Below are 22,361 nucleotides of genomic sequence, written 5' to 3' on the forward strand. Positions count from 1 at the left end.
TGCCTATCTGAGAGTATAAACTCCTCAGGGCATGGACCTTTCCTTACGTGTCTGTAAATCTCCATGCACACCGGCATTACTACATAAATAATATATAATAATAAAAAGTATCTGGAAACAACATATCTACAAATGACACCTTCCAGCTATATATATTTGGGCCAGATTCCCACCTGCCAGTGCCTGGGGTGTTGTCCCATCTATTCACCCCTGGGGTTATAGCTGCACTGGATATGGTGTTTTTCCTATGGAAGGCAATTTTAACTATTGGTTAGGGCTCCACAGGAACTCCACCTATGATGCTAAATCAACACATCCCTTTCTTGGTCTGGGCCTGCTCACTTTATGGGCAAAATTGGGTGGCTCTACCACCCTCCTCTCGTCTCTCCAGCACGGTACAGGTTGCAGATGGCTTGCATTGCTGTGTCCGTTCCTTCAGGGGACCTGCAGTCCCAGAAGTGAATGGAGACCATTCATCCTCACTTACAGCATGTATGTATTCCTATGAAAAAGTTGAGAGAACTTGCTAGCACAATCTGAGGGAAGTGAGAATGGTTGAGAAACGCTGACCTACAGGCAATGGGTCACAATCCCCCAGAGGGAAGGGGCACAAAAAGCAATCAGGGAGGGAGTTTCATGGTGTTGAAAATTGTATTGCAGTCTAATGCTAAGGAAATCTCTTTCCTCCACTCCGTGCACACCCTTATTTTCAAGGTCAAGTATTCTCTGTCAACCTGTCAAAGCATACACAAGTTACATAGGTTTATTGTTACCACTGATATTTTTGTTGTAATTATAAGGGGTGGTCAAAAAAAAATTTTTTTTTTACTTCAAATAAGGGAGTCACTAGGCTGAAAATGTTGAGAGCACTGCCACCGCTGATGGAAGGTCCACTGTTAATTTTCATTCTGGCAATGGTATTTTCATTACTGGCCTTTTAGGTATCAGTGCTCACTGTAGATCTCTTTCCATGGAGATTCAGTTTCTGTAATAACTGGAAAGGACTGTTCTCTCCTAAATGTCTCCTCTCCAGAAAAAGATTTAAATTGACAGACTACAGCCATCCAGATGATGGGTTGTTCTTTGAAATTTTCTAGAACTTTTCATCACCTATTTTACTTGAGTTTGGAAAGTTTGCTATAAGAGGTAGCTTTCACAGAGATTCTAATAAGAGAAAGAACATCATCTCTTAAATTTCATTCTATCAAACAAACAAACAAAAGAGCTACCATGGATAATATCAACAGTCCTCTTTCTCTACATAGGAACATAAGATTTGCCAAACCGCCTCAGACCATTGGTCCAGCAAGTGCTATTTCCAGTAGTAGCCAATTCATGATGCTTTAGAAGGAGAAAGAGAATGCAGCTCTGTAATGCACATAGCCAGTCAGATTGTACTAGACATGATGAAAGGATGGGGGAATTTTTTTCTAGGCAAACTCAGCATAGAGTAGACCAACCTCTGTTGGCGAGAGAGACAAGCTTTCAAGCTTACAGAGCATTTTTTCAGGTCTGGGAAATGTCAGTGGGTATGTCTACACTGATATTAGACACCCGCAGCTGGCCTGTGCCAGCTGACTTGGGCTAAAAGGCTCATGCTGATGGATTGTTTAATTGCAGTGCAGATGTTTGGGTTCAGGCTGGAGCCCAGGTGCTAGGATCTTGTGAGGTGGGAGGGTCCCAGAGCTCAGGCTGCAGCCGGAGCCCAAACATCTACACCACAATTAAACAGCCCCTGAGCCTGAGTGAGCTGGCATGGGCCAGCTGTGGGTGTCTAACTGCAGTGTAGACATAACCAGAGTGTTGTAGCTAAATACATTGTGGAATAGATTGTTTAGCATAAATAATTAACACATATTTCAAGGGACCGTTCAAGGTGAAGTTGCCTGTTAACACTTCTTCAGTCATAGGGGGAGAAAAGGAAGAGAGGAAGAAAAAAAGGCAGCTGAGTGTGTGTGTGTGGGGTGGTTAGTGCCAGTGTCTAACTTCAGTGTCAGTGTCTCCAGTCCATGATTTTTAATGCCTAGCCATGGTATGAATTTAAGCTCTCAGGCTCGTTGTTTGAAGGTGTTGTGCAGGTTTCCTTTGAGGACGAGGACTAGAAGATTAGATAGAGTGATATGGTGTTTTTTGTCCATTATTTTTTCTGTGTTCATTTGAGAGCAGCTACCACGCTGCATACATGAAGGTTCAGTCATACTTTTATTGATACATTCAGTGCTATATGTATTTGACAGAGATAAATGGGTCATCCTGTTACTGATCACTGCAGCAAAGATTTTGCTTCACCAGGTTATGATACTCATTTGTGCTTCTACTCTGTTATATCAAATGGTCTCTTCACCTTCTTTATAAACTGCAAAACTTAGATAGGAATGCACACGATTCTTCTTTTGCTGGTTGTAATACTTCTGGTTTATAAATCTTGTGAGAGGTGTGCTTGTCATTTCTTTTCCTGAGATCCCTTTGTTCAACCTTAGTTTGATCAGATTCCAAGATTTCCTAGGATTATAAAATGAACCTTTTTTTAAGACGTATTTGTCAGATGCTGGTGGGAGAGATTTTAAAAATCATTTTTCCCCTCTAACTCCTCCTTATTTAATCAGGTTAGTAAATCTGGCTCATATCTCATCTCATCCATACTTCCACAGCTTGTTGAATCTTCAAGTTTTACACATTAGATGAATCTCTTAACTTCAGAACAGATTTTAAATAGTAATTAATTAAGACTTCATGCAAGATTACTAAAATGTTGACAACTAAACTAATCTTATTTTGGCAAGTATGCAACGAGTCATCTGTTTATTTTCTTGAAAGACTGACTGAGGTGCCAATTGTGACAATATAATTGGATACCAGTTTTCCCACTATAAATCCCTCTTGAAAACTTTTACAACTGAGTTGCAAACTTCTGAGATGTGTTTTATTTCTATAATGAAAAAAAGCTTTAGCCTTTTAAACCTAATTTTGGAGTCACACCACTTATTGCTGTGAGCTCATCAGATCAAGCTTCACAAGGCTGGGCTGGTTCGATTTTCTCTGGATCTTCTATGGAAATACTAATATACTACAGAAGTGGGGTTGGCAATTAAATAGGTACCATTCTTCCCTCTCACTCAATGTTGTTGTTAGTATTGCAATAGCTCCAAGAAGACCCAATCAGGAATTGTGATGCATTGTGTTAGGCACTGTGACGAACAAAACAATTGTCCTGTCCTAAGGAGTGGAGCTTACAAACATTCCATCATGTACTATGGGGCAACTTGTCATTTGGATAAAAAATGAAACCGGTCTTGACCATCTGTGTCCTTTAAAGTCTGTCTGTCTATCCACTCATCACCGTTTGTGGAATAGCTATATTTAATTTCCCCCCCATGATTCCAAATGAGGTGGAGGCGTCTTTCAGGATGCCCTAAAGATGGTGAAATTCCAGATTAGACTAATCTCCTTCAGATGTGTCATCCACACCTATGTCCTCTCAACTAAAAATGCTTTATTTCTGTCTGACGTGCTTAGTCCTTGACTTTGTAAAAACTATATTGTGCATTGTACCAGAAGAGCACAGCTGTCTTCAGATGTCATGGATGGAGATAGGGTTGGCTGGTGTAGCTGGGTTTTGATATTTTAATGGCTTTGAAGAACAAGCCCAAGATTGACCAGGGAAGTGAATTAGCAGCCAGTTGAGGGTGTGGAGCACCGGGGTCATGTACTCATGACATGCCATTACACTGAGAAGATGGGCTGCTACATTCTGCACAAGCTGGAGCTTTTGTATTGTTTCCACCTTCATCAACAGGTACAATAAATTACTGTAACCTAGGCCGGAGGTTAAAAGTATCGAGCACTGATCCTTGTCCAGGCAGAAAGAGGACTCAGAGCCCAGGCCCCAGCCAGGCACAAGCATCTATACTAAAATTTTATAGCCTGCAGCCAGAGCCCCACAAACCTGAATCAGCTGATTCAGGCCAGCTACAGGTGTTTTATTGCAGTGTAGACATACCCTAAGATATTACACCCGCCATAGACGCCAACTCCGTGGGTGCTCCAGGGCTGGAGTACCCAAGGAGAAAAATTAGCGGGTGCTCAGCACCCACCCGCAGACAAGCTCCCCGCTTTCCCCCCCTGTGCCTCTTCCCCGCCCCCCCCCAATGTCTTTCCCCCGTCAGTGGCCCCGCTGATCACTCCTCCCCCTCCCTCCCAGCCCTTCCCACCCATTGCGAAACAGCTGTTTCATGGCATTCAGGTCAGCTCTGAGAGGGAGGAGGAGGCGTGGGGACACAGCATGTTCATAAGCGAGGGCGGAAAAAGGTGGGGAAGATGTGGAGGCAGAGCAGGGGTGAGGGTTTGGAGGGAAGGGATGGGGTGGAGGTGGGGTCTGGGCAGAGTTGAGGGGTTGAGCATCCCCCAAGTAGAGGGGAAGTCAGCACCTATGACACCCATTTTGATGAATGGGGGGCAGACTAGTGTGGAAGAGGATGGAGTGTCTGATTGTTCTTTGAAATACTTACTCTTTCAGACAAGCATCACCCTGTTCTTACCTAGAGTTAATTTGATCCATCTGTTCTTCATGCAGGCACTGAGCTCTTTAAGAAATGGTACCCTTTTTGTGGTGCATTACTTTTCATAATTATTCACTAACATCTCTAGTTTAAAGTGCACCTCTGCTCTGAAAAAGTGTCATTCGGGGGTTCAATATCCACCATCTTAATAATTTCCAAATCAAGTGTGCTCACTTCAGAAGTAAGACGTTTATAATTGCCAGTCCTGCAAACTCACCCTGGGATCTGAAAGTCAAACTAAAAAGATCTTTCCTTCTCATGCAACACTGGTAATGAAGATTCCATAGACCAAACTGTATCTACTGTTACAAGTGTGTTGTACAACCCTATTGACTTCTTAATCATTCTTACTCACACGTATGCAACCCTACTCTCTTCAGTGGAATTGGTGGTGTGTAATTAATTGCTCCTGCAATTGGAATTTAATTTACAATTCTATTGATGATGCATGAAGAAGAAATAGTATACAGCTCACTTTCTCTTGGTTATTAGGAGGTTATTAGGAGTAAAAACTGATGTGTTACTGAAGTCAGATGGTCTGACTCTGAATACACATGGAGAACAGATCTATTGAGTAACAACAGGCCACTGTAACAGTTTCTCTTCAGAGTACAATCTGACTTAAATCAAAACATCTCTGCCTTTTTTTGTACTCCTGCACAGGTGTTCAGTAGTGGAAAAAGATTGCTTCCCTCTGTAATTTTCCCATTATTTCTCATCTGATTTTCCCCTCCAAAATCCCACCCTTGCTGAGCATCGATGCAATATTATTTTGATTATTAAGAGAATGGAGTGCAGCGTTTCTTCCAAGACAGCAACAGTTGTGCTTCAGTGGCTATTGAAGAATGACTACTACAGACAGATACATGTAACTCCTCCACTCTATTGTTTGATTTTTCAGAAGGCTTGGGTAATGGGAGTTGCTTTTGAAAACAAGGTTCCACTAAATTGGCTGGGCTTCTCTTTGTAAGTAGAAAACAGGACAACTAGGATCTATGGCCTAAGACAGTGTGTTATATACCACAGCTCATAAGATAGGTGGAGCTTTTTTAGTCTTCGTTGGAGTATGTAGCCTTTACAGCAAACCTCTTCCATCAGTTATTTTGCCCAGTCTGAAGCATTTTCTTCTTCTTATCACGTCTGCATAGCCAGTACCAAACCTATTACTAAAACATTTTTATGAAATTGCTGCTTTAATAGACATGTTACAATCTCCATCAGTAAGCAAAACAGAGTACTGTACAATTAGTATTATAACGTCTTTATTACTGTGATCTGTAACTTCTATCAGAATGATACAAGTTCCTTATGTAATTGCAATTCTAGAAAAATGCTGCTTCTGCAACATAGCGATTCCATAGTAATAGAATTTCTGTTGTAGCAACTCCATTATTGGGGCAACATTTTCTGCAGAAGTGCATAGAGAGAGACTTTGGAATATTTTTATGTGACTGCTGTTGCTGTCTGTTGCCTTCTGAGGGAATGTGACTGATCATTTTAAACCCACTGTGAATATGCTGCCTTCACTTCTGTATTTCTGGCTGCATTGTAATGTTTGAAATCCCACCCCCAAGTTCATAAAAAAAAAATCACTTCCCTTTTAGAGCATGACCAGAACAGCACCTAAGCCGGTGTGTAACTTTAAGTATGCAAGTAATCCCAGTTACTTCAAATTCAACATGCCTAAAATTGCACACTGGCTTATGCAGTGTGTTGGATCAAGGAAACGTCTGATTTTGTTTTTACATGAGAATTGTTCCATTTTCCTAACAGAAGGAAAGTGTTTATCTGCTCTGTAATATTATTATTGGTAAGGCTGACCAGTACAGCAAAGATAGAGGGAGGGAGGGAGATTGGATCATTCTATAAACTTAAACTATTAAAAAAATAAAGATTATAGTGACAATAAACTTTGTAACATAAAATACTTGTGTAAGCATAAGCTTCAGATGTAGGAGTTAAAGATGGGCATTGATTTAATTGGCAAGTACTGTTTAAAACTGATGGCATGATATGACCATAACTGTTACAGATGTGAAGTGAGGAAGCTGTGTATCTTAATTTAATGCATCACCGTTTCCATTGCCCCAAATGGAAAAGATTATGCGGAAAAAAAGGTTTATTACTTCTACTTTCTTCTGCGGGACAGGAGACTGACTTGAGATTGCAGGTAGTGTTGAAAAAATGTTCTAGCACAAACAGTGCCTGCTGCAGCACTGAGTAGTAGCACCCTTTATAAAAGGCTTGACATCCCTCCAGGAATGATTTTTATCAAAGCAACATCATGCAAACTGGATGTGGCAGAGGCTGTTTTGGACACGAATCCCTTTCACTGTGATATAAATGGAGAGGCCATAAATGTTATGATGGATGTTCTAAGGCAGTTTAATGTAGCACTGGAGAAAATAGAAGCCATTACTATTGGAGATGCTCCAGTTATGACAGAGAAAATAAATGGCACTGTTACAGGAGATGTACAGACAACAAAATACCTGCTGGCTGGGGGAGCAGGAGCAAGACTAGCTACCTACGGCTAATTAGCCATTGCCTGGAATGATGATTATTGTTAATTCCCTAAATTATTTTGGGCTGCACAGAGGTGGTGCTAGCCCATTGGGGCCCTAAGCAGGAATATTTTGGGGACTGCCCACACACAGACTGAAAAAAGTGAACAGGGGGTCCCCTTGAGCTGCTTGAGACCCTAAGCAATTGCTTAGTCTGCTTATTTTTAGCACCGGCTCTGAGGTTCCATCTCAAAATGACATAATCCAACCCGATGGAAGTTTTGCATTTAATAATACTGGTGCTTTGGAAATACTCATTTTTGTCACTGTTCTGATTGATCCTTGGCATTTCAGTATATAGCAGGCTGTTGCACTGCAGAAGATAGAAAAGGAGCAAAGTTTTATATTTTAACTCTTTGCAACCTTGTGATGGAAGTTACAGTTTAATTAGTAACTGTTGACAGGGGAGTGATAAGAGAGAGCAAATAAAGCCCTGACTGACAGCCTTCCCAGAGTGCTGCTCTTGCACACATTGAAGAAAAAAGGTGGCCATTAACTGTCATATTTGAGCACCTCAGGTACAGGGTAGGATTTAGGGGCAGGTGACCCAAGAGACCACCTGGGATGCCTGGCTTGGCGGGGGTGTGTGTGTGTGCAGAGGGCTGTTTTTGTTGTTAGTGACCAAGAAAAAATAGAATGTTTGAAGTAAAATGTTTTGGTATTCCATATGTGGATTCATTTTTCATTAACCTCATTAACCTCCATGGATGAAAGGTTTGGACAAATGAAGCACCACAAAAAGACCTGGGTTTTTTTGTATGACTTTAGTAAGCTGCCGGCAGACAGGAAAACACGCTTGAACAATTGCACGGACCATCAGTGGATGCTGACACATGGGGAATGTTCAAACGTCAATGATAAAGACATTTATGTCAAATTGGACGACATCCGTCACATTTTGCCACAGGGGAAGTACTCTCCACTTCAAGTTCTCCATTTCATTCATGATGCAGCGCTGAAGAACACTTTTCCTAATGTGTGGATAGCTTTGAGGATTCTGCTTACACTCCTGGTCACAGTCACGAGTGGTAAACGCAGCTCATTAAAACATATCTTCGATTGACGATGGTTGCCGAGAGACTGACATCGCTTGCTATTTTATCATTTGAAAATGCCATTGGCCAGTCTTTGGATTGCTCATGCATACAAATCATGCATAAAAGTCATGAAATGGGCTATAAATACAATAAAAAATAAGGTATTAAGAAGTTTAACAAACTGGGGGAGCAGTGCATGCCAAAGACATTCCTTGCCTGGGCGCTATTTGATCTAGGGCCAGCCCTACTCAAGTAGCTTATAGTTTGCATTTCTTTTTGCTGTAACTAAGAAAAACTGAATTTAGTTTCAAATACCATACCAAAAAAAACCTCTTCTCCTCTGTCACATTTTTTGCTCATCAGCCTTCTCTGCATGTTCCATGCCAGAAGCTGAGGTAACAGCTGCATAAATGGGTTTGGACCATCCTTAAAAATCTTTCTTGATGTCACCTAATAAAGAGGTCTTTCCACAGAAGCTAAATTAAACAACAGTTTGAGCTGAAAAATCCACAGGAGCTGCTGCTTGCAAAAATTCAATTTCCCATGAAAGTTGGGCAAGACTCAGAAGAGAGATGCAGATATGATGGATTCCAACTTATGCCACTGAACAGATTGTATTATGAGTCTGTGTGGGGTTATATAGAGGAAAATAATGCAGCAGATTTCAAATAAACTGACTCACTGCCTGGCATTCCATTACTGTCCAGAAGAGTTGTGTGCAACCCATAAATGTAAGATTCCATTCTGTACAACTGCAGATAGCAATTGTGGGAATCGATTTGTACCTCCTGCACATTACTCTGCAAATTTACCACTACATGAGTTACATTGCAACAAGATTAATTTCTAGCTAAAAATAAGTAGATTCCCCCCTCCCATTTAAATTAGGTTTGTGCTTGAAAATCTCTATGTGACTCATGTTTTTCTTCTGGCTGATACACAGCTCTGACCAGCTAAAGCAGTGGTTCTTAACAGTTCCAAACTACTGACCCCTTTCAGGAGGCTGGTTTGTGTTGTGTACTCCAAGTTGCACTTCACTTAAAAACGACTAGGGGCTTGGCTACACTTACAAATTTGCAGCGCTGCAGCAGGGTGTGAAAACACACCCTCTCCAGCGCTGCAAATTGCGGCGCTGCAAAGCGCCAGTGTGGTCAAAGCCCCAGCGCTGGGAGCACGGCTCCCAGCACTGTACGTTATTCCCCACAGGGAGGTGGAGTACGGACAGCGCTGGGAGAGCTTTCTCCCAGTGCTGGCGCTTTGACTACACTTAGCGCTTCAAAGCGCTGCCGCGGCAGCGCTTTGAAGTGTAAGTGTAGCCAAAGCCTAGTTTACAAAATCAGACATAAAAATACAAAAGTGTCACAGCACACTATTAGTGAAAAAGTGCTCTCTCATTTTTACCATATAATTATAAAAGAAATCATGACTCCCTTCCCCCCAGGTTGAAAAATGCTGATGATATAGGATATAGAGCAGTATAAACAAGTCATTGTCTGTATGAAATTTTAGTTTGTGCCGACTTCACTAGTGCTTTTCATATAGCCTGTTGTAAAACTAGGCAAATATCTACAAGACTTCTGCATATCCCCAAGGATACATGTACCCCGGTTGAGAACTACTGAGTTAATGTATAGTATTGCTTCCTTAGGATATAGTTCAGCATCCACTTCACTGCATATGGCATATCACCATTCTATCACATAGGTGCAGCAGATAATAAATATATGTCTGAAATGCACTCTCAGGGGGCTTTTGTTCACTCTTGCTCAGAACATTTTTGTAGTGCTTCTGAAGAATTCTGGATTGACTGTGCTAGAGACTGGAGTCCATTGTTAATCCACAGAATGGGTTACTCCTGGTGGAATTCTGCGCCAAAAAATTAAAAATTCTGTGTACAATATTTTAAAATTCTGCAAAATTCTGCATATTTTATTTATCAAAATAACACAATATAATCATACCAGTTTCAATTATTTTTGGTCATTTATTTCAAAATACCTGTCAGCAAGTATGTCTGTAACAATACAGACAACAAAAAAGATTCAGGAATTTTTTTTGACAATAGATTCCTTACTAGGCATATAAATACAGAATTCTGAGTAATAATTCATTTAAACTACAATACAGAACTGTATTTTGCACACCCCTCAGAAGCAGTGCAAAGGCTTGGGGGAGTCAGGTAATGGAGGAGCTGAGGAAGAGGGAAGTAAATTGCTGGGAAGGAGCCTGGGTGTGAACTTGGAGGGCTGTTGGGTATGGGTGGGGAAAGTATGGAACAGGTTTTTTGGGGGGAGGCAGGGAGGGATTGTTAGGGAGCTTCCCCCATGCAGACCCTGGCTGACCCCTAGCCTCTCCTATTCAGTCAGGTACATCTGCTCCTGTCCCCATGTGTCTCTGCACCTCCTCCCCCCTGTGGCCCTGTACCTTCACTCCTGCCCCAGTCTGTCCTCCCCCACTAGCCCTTATGAGCCCTGTCTGACTCGCCCCTCCCTGCACCTCCCAGCTCCTGTCTCCTGGCCTGGCTTGACAAGCGCTGCGAAGGCAGCGCTCTCCCTTGCTGCGGGGAGCTGCAACTTTGTTCTATCGCCACAGCGCCCTCTGGTGGCAAAAAGGCAGAACTGAAGTAACATTTTGGCAGAAGCTTTTTTCTGCGCGAATTAGAAATCTGCAGGGTTCATTAAATATGTGCACGCAGTAGCACAGAATTCCCCCAGGAGTAATGGGTGCACCACAGACAGTAATAGTGCAAGATTCCGACGCTGCCCTGCCAATGTGCTTCAACACTGACCTGGAGGGACCACCTCTAGAGTCAAGAGATTAATTCATTCTCCATGGCTGATTCAGTCATTGGCTTCTCTGCTCTAACTATCAACAAAGGCACTAAATAATGCCAGTTTTGATTATATAAAACCTGGCAGTTAATTTCATAAAGGCTATCGTACAATGATCACTTTCAGCTCCTACCAACCTGGGGTGGATTTGAACTGGTGACCTGGCAATAAAAGGCTCTATCTCTTATGCCATAAGAACATAAGACTGGCCATACTGGATCAGACCAAAGGTCCATCTAGCCCAGTATCCGGTCTTCCAACAGTGGCCAATGCCAGGTGCGCCAGGGGAATGAACAGAACAGGTAATCAAGTGATCCATCCCGTCGTCCATTCCCAGCTTCTGGCAAACAGAGGCTAGTGACACTATCCCTGTCCATCCTGGCAAAGAGCCATTGATGGACCTATCCTCCATGAACTTATCTAGTTCTTTTTTGAACCCCGTTATAATCTTGGCCTTCACAATATCCTCTGGCAAGGAGTTCCACAGGTGCCATTCAATCCTGTGATAATGCTTACATATGTATTGGCAACTGTCCATCACTTCCTTCTCAGAGGTGCAGATTCAGTGATTTAACCTTGAATTTACATTAAGCATGATAACAGCTGGTTAACACAAAAATGGGGACATGATTGTGTACAGGACTTGGAATTCAGGATTTAGACCAGGGGTCTCAAACTCAAATGACCCCGAGGGCCGCATAAGGACTAGTGCATTGGCCCGAGGGCCGCATCACTGACACGCCCCCTTGCTGCCCCTGGCCCCACCCCTGCCCTGTCTCTTCTCCACCTCCTCCCCTAAGCGCGCGGCTCCCTGCTCCTCCCCCTCCCTCCTGGAAAGTGTTAAGCGCCACCAACAGCTGTTTGGTGGCTTGGCGGCGGGGCACTTAGGCGGCGGGTCCCGGAACAGAAGGGGCCCCCCACCGCCGAAGACCGGGCTGCGCTTTGGCAGCGGCGGGTCCCTCTTTTCCCCACCCCGGCCGGTCCCGCTTCCCACCCCGGCCGGTCCCGCTTCCCTCCCCCACCCCCCAGCCCGGCCCGGCCCCGGCAGGTCTCGCTTCCCTTCCCCACCCCCGGCCCGGCAGGTCTCGCTTCCCTTCCCCGGCCCGGCCCGGCGGGTCTCGCTTCCCCCCCCCCCCCCCCGGCCCGGCCCAGGCGGGTCTCGCTGCCCGTCCCCCCCCCCCGCCCGGCCCGGCGGGTCTCGCTTCCCGTCCCCCCCCCCCCGGCCCGGCCCCAGCGGGTCTCGCTTCCCTCCCCCCCCCCCCGGCCCGGCCCGGCGGCTCCCGCTTTCCCCCCCCCCTTACCCGAGCGCGTCTCCGGCGAGGCCTGAGCTTCGTCCTGCTCAGAGCCGCGTGGTGAGGGGGCGGGGCTGTGAGCTCCACGCCGAGCGCAGCGCTCAGCCCAGAGCTCCCAGCCCCACCCCCTCCCCACGCGGCTCGGATCGGGGCGGGGCTCAGGCGCTCGGACAGAGACTCGGCGCTCTATGCACCGAGGCTCCAGGAGAGGGGCGGAGGCAGGAGCCTCCGCTTTTCTCTTGGGGGCCCCTGCGGAGCCCGGGGCCCGGGGCAAATTGCCCCCTTTGCCTCCCCCCTGGGCGGCCCTGGGGAGCTCCGCGGGCCGCAGGGAAGAGCTCCGCAGGCCGCATGTTTGAGACCCCTGATTTAGACAGACTTCCCACTTTCTCTAACTGAGCCCTCAGCAGCCTTTTCCCTTGCCTCAGCCTGACCTTTCTGGAGGTTTTTGTGGTATGGTGCTTGGTGGACCTTGGCTAATGATGTGTTGTGATTTCTTGGTCTTCTGTGACTTTCACATCAAAACATGCAGTACATTCTATATGGCACATATCCTTGACCTTCAGGTTTTGAACACTTTCAAGCAGTACAGTATTCATGTTTTTCATATCTCTTGTTTAGGGCTGAGTACATCCTTGCACAATAGTGAATACATTTAAATTTCCAATGTGAATTTAGACACAGCTATTTGCTTGATGGGATTCCCTCCTACTCTTGCTGGTAAAGGAGGTCTTTAAAGTAAACAGCTGTAATGTACTCCAATTTCCTGGATTAGAACTGAACAAATAATTCACAGTGATTAGCTTGTGACGACAACCTTCTAAATATGGACCAAAGTGACTCTGTCTTTTTTCAGTGTGCATCTGCTCAAAGCTTTGCCAAACATCAGTAGCATGAAATTAACAAAACTGGTCAGCTTCACTGCTGCTATTCAGAATCTTGTGCACAGCAATGACACTTTCAAGAATCATGTCACGCTCATGGTGCTGCTTCTGCTTGAGAACGTGACAGAGGCAAGCTGTGGAGTTACTGACAGGGATACGGACCCAAGAAATAGAGTGGGAGGTGGGATAGAGTAACAGACTAAACTTCACTGGCTCCCTCACAGCAGTCAGGAAGCCAATGGAAGGGAATGTTGCAGAAACCTTCCTCATTCCCAGCAGTGATGGCCTTTGCAGTAATGGAGTGGCAAGCTGTTTGCATGCCAGAAAGAGAATATTAAAAATAATATATGATTAAACCCACCGACGGAGAAATGCAGAGATATTCAATTAAAATCTCAATGATCAACAAGAGGGAAGAGCAGCTACAAAGTATTGTAAAAACCCACTTGCTTTTATGTTGGCACTCTTGTTTCCCAGCAGCCAGGACAGGAAGAAGAGGTAAAGTGCTCTATTCCATTGCAGCAGATAGAAGGATGACAGTTATCAGACACCCACGATGTAGAGCCTGATATGAAAGTTGGAGGGACTAAGGAAGGACAATAGTAGGCTTGTAAAAATTCCAGCTGCAGTCTTACCAGCCGGGTGGGACAGAAACATTCCTCCTGCATGGTGAAGATGCACCAGCTCTTTCATATGTACATCTGGCTCCAAAGTATCTAGGAAATGTTTCAACCTCCAGGCGTCATTAAGTTACAAAGCAAGAAGGTACTTGAAGAGGAAAGATGTAGAACAATGAATTAATATGATGTTACCAGGGGCGGCTCCAGGCCCCAGCACGCCAAGCATGTGCTTGGGGCGGCATGCCGCGGGAGGCGCTCTGCCAGTCGCTGGGAGGGTGGCAGGCAGCTCCGGTGGACCTCCCGCAGGCGTGCCTGCGGAGGGTCCGCTGGTCCTGCGGCTCTGGTGGACCTCCCGCAGGCGTGCCTGCGGAAGGTCCGCTGGTCCTGCGGCTTTGGTGGAGCGTGCCACCGTGCTTGGGGCAGCGAAATGGCTAGAGCCACCCCTGGATGTTACATAAAACAATAGGCCTGCATTCCTGACTCACCTAAGGGTGTTTTGCCCAGCTCAGTGCAGGATCAGGCCGAATATGGACTGCAAGACACTGAGGAGAAAATGTGAATATTCAGCTACTGAAATTATTTTTGTGCCCTGTACAAGCAAGCAAAATCAAGAACTAGATGAATTACCTTTGTTAATTTGAGGGGGTGAACATATCTCTTTGCACTATTCATTATATTTAAGGTTGCTGGGACTAATTGCTTATTTGCTGTGCACTTTTTGTTTTTGGTGGTGGAGGGCTTTAATAGTATGTAAACAGCATTAAATATCTTTTTAATACCTCCAAGGAATACCACTTCCCTGAACTCTGTCTTTTAGAGACATTAGACTGATTCAGACTAGCAGCTGAATGGCAAATATACTTAATTCACACAGGCATTTGTTTCTCAGTGCAGAACGGCATCAGTTCACTATTACTGACAGCAGATGGTAGCAGTCTTGCATGAATTAACTGTTTGCATTGAAGAGGTAAAACAAAGAGGTCTGAAAATATTTTCAGGCTCTGAATATTATGTTAGAAGAAAATGCTGGCCATCCCCATGTGCATGTTTTTAGCACTAGAACAAAGTGTCCTGCCACTGTCAGAGGGCCCCCAGTTATTATTCAAATATTTTAAATGCTGTGGGACAAATCCTGATCTCAATAAAATCAATGGAAGAACATCCCCTGATTTCAGTGGGACCAGGATTTGTCCCTGATATAGGCTGGGGAATGGAGGAAATGTGATTTTTTCATTATACTCCAGGGAGACTAAGTCTATGAACATTTTGCTGGTGAGTGTAGGCAAAGACCTAAATCTTTCAATAAAATTCAGCCAAACCACTGCTGAAATCTGGTCCCAGAGCTGATGTATCCAGCCGCATGGAGTAGTGGCCTCCCCAAGTAGTGTAAACTCAGTATTGTGGTTTCTGTACTGCCACTTTTCCCTGTTGCCGGTACACAGTGCATTTAAGGGCCTGCAGCCAGGGTGCCTCTGTCACCCCAGCTACAATCCCCAGCTACAGTATCAAGCCCTGTTTCCCAAGAAAATAATTCTTCATCTGAGATGTTTGATGAGGAGTAGTGGCAATAGGCAGCAGCTCTTCTCCACATGGAACTTTGGGGTAGTTTATTGCCTGGAAGGAGATGCTGTGCTGACTCTTCAGTCTGTCACAGATCTCAGTATCTTTAGCACCATCTGCAACCCTGATTGGAATGATGTGACCGGGATAGTGTATTACAGGGAGTCCAGCATCCATCCAGCTGTTGTCTCACGAGTTTAACATTGCGTTGGTGCTGGCGTTGAAGAACTTGCCCTTCCACACTCTTTAGAGTTCTGACTGATTCAAGCGCACCAGCTAACAGCATGGGTGGCAGGGATGTTGTGAAAATGAAGCCTGTAGCATAGGAACGTACGGTGTCTATCAGAGAACTTGTACTGGAAATGTACCCACCTACACAACCCAATGCTTTGCCAAGTGTTCCAGAGATTATGTTTCAATCCCCAACTACAGTTTCAAGCCCTGCACAGAGCCAAGTATGGACTAGGAGAGTGCAAAGGTGAACTTTATGCTGGCTTTATATACATGCTCACATCCCCTGTTCTTCACCCCACTGAGTTGCAGCGTGAGCTTCTTGGCCCTAGCTAAAGATCTAGCTCAGTAGCATCTAAACTAAGTATGGGTATTGTGTAAAAATAGATAGATGGATGGATGGATGGATGGATAGATAGATAGATAGATAGCAGGGTACCTGTTCCTGTTTTGGGTGTTCCTATTTTGATATTTTACTTTTCTGGAATCGTTTTCAGATTGCTCTTGGCTGTGACATACTAGATGCTTATGCCCCTTGCTGAGTGTGGAGATGAAGTAGGATTCTGTTTATTTTGGTCCAGTGGTACCTTAGCAGTGTTAAAGCAAATTAATTCCCCCAATGTGAGAGTCAGAGGTGCTAATCTTCTTGCTATAATTACAGATGAGATCATTGTTAAAGTTTTGCATTAGAGTGCAAGTTTGAGTGAGTCGTGGCGTGTATTGCTTTTGTGATGAATGAGAAAGCCTTATGAAGAATTGGACTGTTATCAACAGTGTTGTAAATGATATCAAGGTGAAAAGGAATGCACAAAGCCTGTCCCTTAACTTCTTACTTCATGAGGCGGGATTTGATAGCAGCTTTCAACTACCAGAAGGGGGGATCCAAAGAGGATGTAGCTAGGCTGTTCTCAGTGGTGGCAGATGACAGAACAAGGAGCAATGGTCTCAAGTTGCAGTGGGAGAGGTCTAGGTTGGATATTAGGAAAAACTATTTCACTAGGAGGGTGGTGAAGCACTGGAATGGGTTACCTAAGGAGGCAGTGGAATCTCCTTCCTTAGAGGTTTTTAAGGCCCGGCTTAACAAAGCCTCAGCTGGGATGATTTAGTTGGGGATTGGTCCTGTTTTGAGCAGGGGATTGGACTAGATGACCTCCTGAGGTCTCTTCCAACCCTGATCTTCTATGATTCTATGCTTTTAATACTTGGGGTGGATGAGGTATGTCCTGCCGCAGCATTAACTGTCCTTAACATGTTTTTGGTTTGTTAATAGGCTGTGTTCTTTGTGAAGAAAACTGCAGTTCTCTGTTTGTATGGACTGGAAGATAACCTCTGTTCATGTGGACTAGAGCTCAGGGCCATTACCAGTTGGAGGAAGTTAAAATAGCCCTGAGACCCCCCCTCCCAATCTGATCCCCAGATAAAACCATTTTTGCCCTTCAACTTGGCAAGACCCAAGGATCATGATCAGTGGGCCTGTCTACACATACAGCAGCACAGACGCGCTGTTGTAGCACTTTAGTGAAGATGCTACTATGCTGACAGGAAAGAGTCTCTTGTCATGATAGTCAATCCACCTTCGCAAGAGGCAGTAGCTATGTTGATGGAGAAGCGCTGTCTACACCGGGTATTAAGTTTGTATTACTAGGGTGCTCAGGGGTGTGGATTTTTCAGGCCCCTGAGTGATGTAGTTATATTGACAGAAGTTTGTAGTGTAGAGCTGGCCTGATTGTCAAGGAGCTGTTCAGTGGATGCTGCTCAGCCGGGGTATGCATTACATTCTGTCAGAATATACTTTTAAATGGCAACTTTGCCCACTTGCTTTCAGCTGTTAACTTCCTCACTGCTGTTACAAGTAACCTGAGCTGCTTTTGAAAACCTTTGCATCATAATTAAAATGAGAGCATAACCTACATGGTACGCTTATTTCTATTTCAGAATTAGAAACTGTACACTTGAATATTGATTGCTTAAATGCCTTTAGAGTTACTAAAACAACAGGGGTCAAATTATCCTTTGTGTAACTTCACTGAAGTGAGCTGCTGAATTACACTATGGAGGAATTGACCCATTTTTTTTCGTTCAAATAGCATGTTGTATTTTTCCCTAAAACCATTTTGATAATAAAAACAACTGATTTATTCTTTCAGGAGCACCCATTACTTGGTCAACCATTCTTTGTCCTTCATCCCTGCCGGACTAATGAATTCATGGCTCCGGTATTGGCTAATTCACAAAGAGAAAACAGGTGAGGAACACCAGTGCAGTTTGTGAGGCGATAGCAAGATGTTTAATGTATGTAAATCAGTTGTGTACACTTGCAAGGTCAGAACAACAGTCAAGAAATTGTCACCCCCCATCTGTGTGTAGTAAAACTCTGTGTTTTCACTTAAATCCAGTAAGTTAAAATAGACTCAAAGTGCATAAAGTGCATTAGTAACTTCATTTTAAAGAAAATTGTCTGGCATAAGGTGACTTTCAGGCATAAATCTGAACATCATTAAAGATTTTTGTAATACATGCATGTTTTCTTTGTTTTTTAGGAATATAAACTACATTACATCATGGCTGAGTATTGTAGGCCCAGTTGTGGGGCTAAATCTATCTCTGAGTTATGCAAAACTAGTGTCTGAACAGAATACAAAAACGGATTAAATCAAAAGGTAAGAGGGGAATGGCATATTTTTTAGTCTTATATAAAATCAGATTCTAGTTTGCAAGCATTTCTGAGTCTTCAGTTCAGGAGTGCTGAGGATTTTCCATCTGACAATTTACACACAGTCACTCCCTGTGTCATTGCCATTTTGCTTTTCACTGGAGAGCTGAGCTGAGGTCCTTCTGGTGCTCTGCCAACACCCTTCTTAATAGCCAGGAAGGATCTCCATTGAAAGGCACGGTGTTGATGCTCTGTGTACTGGGACTGCTGTCTCAGCAATATCAGAGCTTCTTGGCTTAACTCCTCCAGCGCACATGTAATGGTGTGATCTAATGTACTTGCACTGCAGTGATTTTTATTTTGCCTCCTCCACAACTTCTAATTTCTTGTTCAATGTCTCCACTTCAGGGCCCCAAGTTGAAGCACAGGTATTTGTGAATTGTAAAGCCACTGCAGCCTTGTCTGCAACGGATCTGACACAAACTACCCAGTTCCCACACAGTCAGTAAAGCTTGCCATTCAGGGCTTTTCCCCCTGGCAGCAACATGCCTGATGACAGCTGAACACCTAAGAGCTGGCTGCAATTAGTGATGCCTCATGTTCCACCCGGACACAAGCTCCATTCCATGTGACAGCACTGACTCTTTAGGATTCACTTACTCATTTCCTACCTTAGATTCTCCCTCCTTTTTTCCTTGGGTTTGGTCTTTACTGAGACGATATCAGAACACCTATAAAAGGCTGAGTTTTCTGGCATGGGATTGAAACAATGGATTTAATTCTACTCTGAAAGATATCAGACAGCACCACTGTGTATTTAGAGAAGAATGCTATCAGTCTGCAGACGTCCACAATGATGCAGTTATATATGTGAACATGGGCTTGATTCCATTTTAGGGTTAGTATGTAACCTGGAGAGGACAGCGACTCTTAATTGCCAAAACTCTGATCGTCAGATACCTCAGGGTATATTGGAGAATGTATTGTATATGTATTGCTTAATTGAACAAATGGGTCAGAATTGTAGATGAATAGTACGAATAGGCCATGTATTGGTTAAAATTATACAATTCTACAATTCAGGGTGCCTTGGTACAATCATGTGAGCGTGCTGCTTCTTCTTTCTTCACTACTTCTAAAGGATTTTGTCACCAAGGGAAGGTACTGTTGTAGTAAATTAGCATTTCTGGTGGAGCTAGTAGTTATTCATGAGTAAAGGCCTGATCCTGCAGTCCTTACTCAAGCTACATTCCCACTCATATCAATGGAGTTTTGAGTGATTAGAGATTGCATAATAGGGCCTCAAGATCAGCAAAAAACAGGCTAGAAATAACTTTAGTATGACAGTCAGTTTTGATTCCTTCTGAATCACGTTTTGTTCCGAGTGTTCTGAATTTATTTTGTACAGTTGCTCAGTAGATAAGAATTACAGATTTTGCCTTTATGTGTTCAGTGAAGATGACACATGGGGAGTCAAATATTAGAATATGTTGGATCAAAACTGCAAATGTAAAATTTATGGGATTTAAAAATCTGTGTTCTCAGAAGTTTTATTATCTTCATGTTATTACTTAGTTTCATTATGTGTGTTTGTGCTGTGAAACATAATACAATCCTTAAAATGCTATTGACAAGGTGAAATTCTTTTGCCAAGCCATTTGGAATTCATAGTAAATGATACTAAAACACATTATTTATCCTATAGTGGATTCTAATGATCTGTGATATCTTTGTTCCCACCATGACTTGTAAAATGTAGTTCTTTGTTGACTTCTTATGACAGCAGTCAGATTGCCTTCTTTTCAAAACATTTGGTTATGTATGTTTTATTGTAAACAATATCTGTATCCTATTTCACACATTGAAAGAAGAATTATTTCTCTTTATACACAAGGAGAAACAAACAACAGGAAAATAATACAATTTTAAATCTGTATTTAGAAGCCCAGATGCTCAGCCTTGCTTCATGCCCTTTGTGCTGCTCCAGTGAAGCAAAGGGGCTCATATAACCAGCTAAAGATTCCCAGCTGGTCAATCTAGCCATCTTTGCACTAACTGCTTCTGCCTCCACCCCAGCATAAGAGATAGGATGAGGTGTGGCCAGAGCAAATTGTGTTTTGGCAATCCTGGGACACTGGAATGGCTGCTAGTCCCAGTGCAAATAAGAGAAGGCTGCTCTACTTGCACTGAGGATTGAATTAGCTCCCACTGTCCTCGGGATCAGGCAGGAGAGGCACACAAAAAATACACAGTTCCATATAAGTGCATGCACAAGTATGCACACATATGCACCAGGTGCACTGACTGCTGCATGGCCATATTGGAGGATCTAGCTCATGGTTATCTTTATGTAGCATCGCAGATGTTACCCAGCATTGACCTATGGGTCAAATGTACAGAATAAACAAGTCCTTGCCCCCAAGAAATTCAATTTTTAAGATACAGGGCCAGTAAAATATGACACAGAATGCATAGAGTGGGATTTAATGTAAATAGCTGGAGTGCTTGTTTTAAAATATTCTTCATAGGCTTAGTGTGGAGGATTCCTTGATAACCAACAGATATTCTTTTTCACTTTCAAAGTCTTATTTATTGGACTAGTTTTTGGCCACTTGTCAGAAAATAGCAGTAACAAAATGGTTTGGAGTAAAATGTATTTGCATAGTTTCCTAGCTATTTCTAGGAGACTAATGCTTCCTGTTTTCCAGGCATAGCAGACTTGTTGATAATACTCCTTCCAGTCATGACTATTCTATACTATTTACCTAAGATAATCCTTGTTTATTACAAGTTCCACAAAACACTGCCTTGAGGCGTTACTGTGAATACAGTCTTTCTGCCCATGTGACAGCATTAGATAAATTAACTCATGGAGTATAATTATAGACAAAGGAAGTTCAGCTTGTATCATTTATTAATGCAGTTACTCATATGAGGCCGTAGCTAGCATAACCTGAGACTGGGGAGGTAAGTATGAAGTTAGTCCAACAGAATGGACCCTCACCACCCTTCTGTTCGGTCAACATTCCTTTACAGACACGATTTTCTCTCTGTTTCATCCAAGCCTTACAAAGAAATGGGGTTGCCATGTGGACTGAGAAATCGACATTCAGTTCCTTTTAGACGCAACAGTCCCCATTGTACAACATGGTTTTCCCTCTTTCATTTATCATTGTAAACAAGACCCAGGATGATTTGGAAAAAGCATGGCACATTGTCTTTGATTTCAGATCTGTCCTTGAAGAGCTAACCCCAGGCACATGCCACATGGGTAGCTGCACCGGGGACTTTTTTCCCCCCAGTACATACCTCCAGGAGCACTCTTTACCAATAACACACCCTGCAACTGCTTTGAAACACAAACTCTTTCCAGTTTTTGAAGCCCATTCATGTCCAGCTGATAAACCCCTTCTAAATCCCAACTGAGTAATAATGAGCACCTTGGTGCTGCTCTCACAGTTGCTTAGATACTATGATAACGGATACTAAATGCGAAGATAAATAGGAGGGTTACAGCAAGTGGGAGAGTCGGACACATAGATGAGTGATCCGGCAAAACGCATCATATATCTCTTAAGTTTGTATATTTAGCACTAACAAATAACTAAAGAGTCAAATCATTAAGATGGTTAGTTCAAAAATTCTCTGTATTTTGGCTAAGATGTTAACAGTAATAAAAAACATTTAGTATAAGTAATCTAGTGACCTTGTAAAACATTTAACATGTTTGCTCACAAAAATCCTATCTAATTTCAAAATTAGATCAATTACCAATGCTATATTTCATTTTATTTGGCAAGTATGTTCTAAAACACCTAAGTTTTTGGCAGCATAGGTTACTCTTTAAGTTTTGCAAAACTACTAAAGAAAAAAATTCAATTAAAAAGCAGTTTTAAAACTCCTTAAGTTTCTTGTCTGAAATCAGGGCCGGCTCCAGGCACCAGCATCCCAAGCAGGTGCTTGGGGCGGCAATCTACAAGGGGCGGCAGTCCCTGTGTTTTTGTCCCCAAGCAGCGCACCGAATTGCTGCCGGACGGTGGGGGCAGTCCATGTGCCGTTAGGGTGGCACGCGCGTTTCCATGGTGGCGGCAATTCGGCGGCAGCTTCTATATTCAGCTGTCCACGGTGGTGCA

General features: G+C 43.5%; 1 protein-coding gene across 7 annotated transcripts in view; it reads left to right on the forward strand.

Moving 5' to 3' along the window:
* The window catches only part of ATG10 (autophagy related 10), a 129,842-nt gene that overhangs the window by 103,559 nt on the left and 3,922 nt on the right, over positions 1-22,361 (forward strand). For 6 of the 7 annotated variants that reach the window (XR_005600790.1, XR_005600789.1, XR_005600788.1 and 3 more), the window contains exons 6-7: positions 17,723-17,820; positions 18,116-18,235. Coding sequence is in view for 2 of the 7 variants with exons in the window: in XM_039545653.1 (XP_039401587.1) it covers positions 17,723-17,820; positions 18,116-18,227 (210 nt within the window). In the remaining 5 variants the exon portion in view is untranslated. Of the gene's footprint in view, positions 1-17,722; positions 17,821-18,115; positions 18,236-18,636; positions 22,161-22,361 lie in introns of those variants that run through there. The other variant, XM_039545655.1, reaches the window with a different exon arrangement.

Source organism: Mauremys reevesii, linkage group 6, assembly GCF_016161935.1.
Source record: "Mauremys reevesii isolate NIE-2019 linkage group 6, ASM1616193v1, whole genome shotgun sequence".
Lineage (NCBI taxonomy): Eukaryota > Metazoa > Chordata > Testudines > Geoemydidae > Mauremys > Mauremys reevesii.